This window comes from Fulmarus glacialis, unplaced genomic scaffold (assembly GCF_000690835.1).
Source record: "Fulmarus glacialis isolate BGI_N327 unplaced genomic scaffold, ASM69083v1 scaffold1092, whole genome shotgun sequence".
Lineage (NCBI taxonomy): Eukaryota > Metazoa > Chordata > Aves > Procellariiformes > Procellariidae > Fulmarus > Fulmarus glacialis.
In genome coordinates, this window is record NW_009195704.1 from 42,137 (window position 1) to 45,944 (window position 3,808).

The window sequence follows — 3,808 nt, forward strand, 5'->3', positions numbered from 1 at the left end:
TAAAGATGTATTCAGGAATCACAGAACACAGATCTCTGTTTTGTCTCTGCCACCTACTCATTCTGTGAATGAGTATTTTGGCTCTTCAGAAGTGTAAAGTACACTGGACAAAATAAATAGTTTGTGATACTTTCATGATCACCCACCCCCTTCCATCACACTCATTTTCCTATGCACTTTGCGCCCTTTTATTGCAGCTCCAGATGTACACACAAATCTGATATACACACATACAGAGATCCATGATTAAGAAGTATATGCAAGCAAGCATGTTTTTAAGAAAGGAACAATCTTCTAGAAGGTGCTGCTTATAAGGGATTTGAGATGGCTGTTATGAATGATATATAAATGATTTAAAGATGGAACTCTTAAGTTTTTGAAATTGATTTTATGGTATCATAGCCTTCTGTCAGTAAGAAACTAAGCTGATTGTCTAGGGCATTGTTTTCTATTCAATGTTCCTGTCTATAAACAAGCTTTTTAAAAAAAACCAAAACAAACAAACAAAAAAAAACAACAAAAAAACCTCCTCTGAGTCAGTGGCCAAGTTATATTTCTTGCCTAGTATGAACCCAGAAGGGATTATTTTTTTGATTGATAAGAAGTTAATTTTCTCATCTCCAAACTACACATACAAAATGGTATACTTGCTATGGCATGATCCTGACACTGATACTTAGAAAAGAGTTTGGTAGGTAGCAGAAGTGTTCAGTACCTCAACAACCTGTTCAGTTGTTTCTCAGTTTGCATCCATAAGTCTATAATATGTAGAAGCACGTTTGTCAACAGTTGAAAATAAGATAGATATATGTGTGTGTGTAAAATATATAAAATATCTATTTGCTTTCATGTACATCAAGACTACCTGTTTATTCTATTCAGGCCATGGTCTTCAAAGGTGAAATACTGCTGTCCCCATCTTCTGTAACTTTTACCACTTCTTCCAGTCTGTTTCTTTTTTCTTTCAACTAAAAATTTTTCCTTCAATCAGAAGTTGAAAACTTGGCTCTGAAGCTGTTGCCAGGGAAGAAGCTCTGCTATATGGAAAATAACACAGGTTTTAAATATATTTTAATTTTTACTCCTGAGTGTGTGTGCATATATAGGAGGATAAAAAGTCAGGCAACTCAGATCTTGATTTTTGTTGGAAACACGGTTTTATCCTCTTTTGCCACTATGGTATGATAGCCTTAATTAAATGATTGTATTCTATTATATATCCACAAGATTATTCCACAGAAGAGTGTGGCTCTGAGGGATGACTGGTGGTGAGGCACTCATAGATGCATCTGGAGCTAACAAAACCTGTTTTGAATTTTTGAAGTTCTGTCTAATACTAAAGAGTGTGTATAATCAGGTCTTTGAAATTTAATACCATGCCCCCAAAATTCTTGATTTATTAAAAATTTATTGTAATCTCTGCCTTAGTTCCTTGCCCATAAAAATAACATGATACCCTGTAATTTCACAGGAATATAATGACAATAGTCTTTCTGAAGCACTTGAGTACTCTAGTAGTGAATTGCACAGACAAAAGTGATACAGAAAACAAGGATGGATATGTGTGTGTGTGTATACATGTAAATATTCCCTGCATAGTGGGCTTGCCGCAGAAGGTAGTAGAGAAAGCTTAGTCCTTCGTACTTAACAATAAGGGAGGGCAACTACTTCCTTGGTGACTTTTGTTCATCTTTTGCTCTGAATGATGCAGAGAGTTCTGTGAGGAAATAGGACATTCTTATAGCTTGAAAGACTACATTGCATATATAAAGAGACCAAAATAATATTAGCTGAGTGACTGTATCATTTCCAAACTTCTTAACTTTGCAAACACTATAATCCTTTTAAGAATGCATGTTTACTCACGTCTGGTGAATTGTATAATCCTTCCTTGTAGGCATCTATTAATATAGTTTTTGTGTTCCTGAAATATTGAAATGTTGCGATGTTGGGAGCTTTGTAGCCAGTATTGTTTTGAAGTGTTTGTGGACAGTCCAGCTGTAAAGATCTTTGGGCAACTTGCTTTCCTTCCAGTAAATATTCACTTCTGTAATGATCCCTGACACTGGCTGCAAATCCTGGGGAGGGATGAAGAAAACTACATATTAAAAACAACTGGGGCTGATCCTTATTTTTTCAGTGCAATATTATAAAAATCTATGGCATTCAATTGATTTTGTAGGGGACAAAGAATCAGTTGCATTACTTTTGTCTGCTCCGAATGCAGAGACTCTTGGCCATATAAGTAACAGAGGTGATACTACAGTGAACAGAATGGATGAGTTTCAGAGAAATAATTTCAGATAAAGAGATTTTATACACACATACACACACAAACACTTACCGTATGAGATCCCTCAATCCCAGTTCAATATTTTTAGCAGGTGTTACTGATAGAACTTCAATGTTACACATTTTTTCTGGTAGCAGTGAAAGGGAAAATTCATGTTGTATTACTTGAGGCTACAAAGAATTCAAACTTAAGGGAAAAAACATTTCACATTATAGCAGATATTTAATACTTTTAAAATCCTTCACATGTCTTTTATCTCTGATATTTATAGGAAACATGCCATTTCAACAATTTCTTATGAGTTTAATTCCTATAGAAAATGTGCAGTATATAATAGGAGCTCATTTCAAATACATTTAAGCTCAGTTTAGATATCTTTAATGTTAGCTATACATTAAGTACTATTACTAAAATTATTACTAAATAAAATTATTACTAAAATAATATAACTGGGTGTAACAGTTAAAGGAATTGGATTGCCTAGAGCCACACAAGTGATGAAATAGTCTGAAACATGTTCATATTCCTGACTACTAAGCTACATGTAGTATATTCAGGTGTTTAAAAAGTGTCAGATGTAAAGGTGGTTTTTAGGAATGGAAGGAAAAATTTGAGCTTTCCCTTGCTATTTGTAATCTAGAACACTAGAGGACAGCACTGAAATATTACATAAATATGTTATTGTTTACACTGTTAATGATATAGATGCTCTGTGAGGGTCTTGTGAGAAGAAAACAAATGACACTGTTCAAAACAGAGTTAGGGCAAGTGGTATTCTTCTGAATTTCCTTTGCTCCTTCCTTCACACGTTATACAAAATATCTTAAATTTCTTGTGGTCCAAATCTAAGGTATTTGCTTAGAAAGTGATTTCTTTAGAAATTAAGCTTTACTTTTTTAACATAGCAATGCTGTAGAATAGACTCTTGTGTAAAATTTCTGTGTCCAGAAATAAGGAATTATTTGGCTCATCTGTAAATCTTTCATGATTTATCTGCTCACATGAAATGTACTATGTTGATACTATGATACTTATGCTGAAATATGAAATAGTGTAGTTCCTTGAAAAAATTACAGCTTCTGTTGTATTTTTCTAGGCACACTAGAACGACACGAAACAGGTGAAACAGCAAAAGCAATTCTTACTTCCATTGAAGATTCAGAATACTTAGTGGCAGATGCTCTACTTCCTGAATCTCAAGAGTCAAAAAGAAGTAAAAATGCTGGATACAAACCTTCTAGCTCTTATAAGCATGGCATGGTCTCTTACAATCTTACTCATACAGAAAAATCTTCAGATAAGGTAAGAATGAAGAGTAAAGCATTTCTCAAGAGCAATGAGTTGTGTGTTACCCTTTTGTCTTCTCCATAATGTGTAGCCCTGTGTGAGTGGCGTGGGGGCTTGGTTTTAAGTTTGTAAAGCCTTGTTCTGACTGGGTCAGTTTTTATGCCTTCAACCCCATTTCATAGAACAAATGGGGAGGATGGGGGGAGTGCCTTATGCAAGGTCACCACT

General features: G+C 34.6%; 1 protein-coding gene across 1 annotated transcript in view; it reads left to right on the plus strand.

Annotated features, from left to right (window-relative positions):
- Positions 1-3,595, plus strand: part of WDR72 (WD repeat domain 72) — a gene marked incomplete at its 3' end in the record, with an annotated part of 36,048 nt that extends 32,453 nt beyond the window's left edge. Inside the window, exon 13 of the mRNA XM_009588156.1 lies at positions 3,390-3,595. Within this exon, the coding sequence (XP_009586451.1) occupies positions 3,390-3,595 (206 nt within the window). The remainder of the gene's footprint in view (positions 1-3,389) is intronic.
- Between the last annotated feature and the right edge of the window lie 213 nt (positions 3,596-3,808).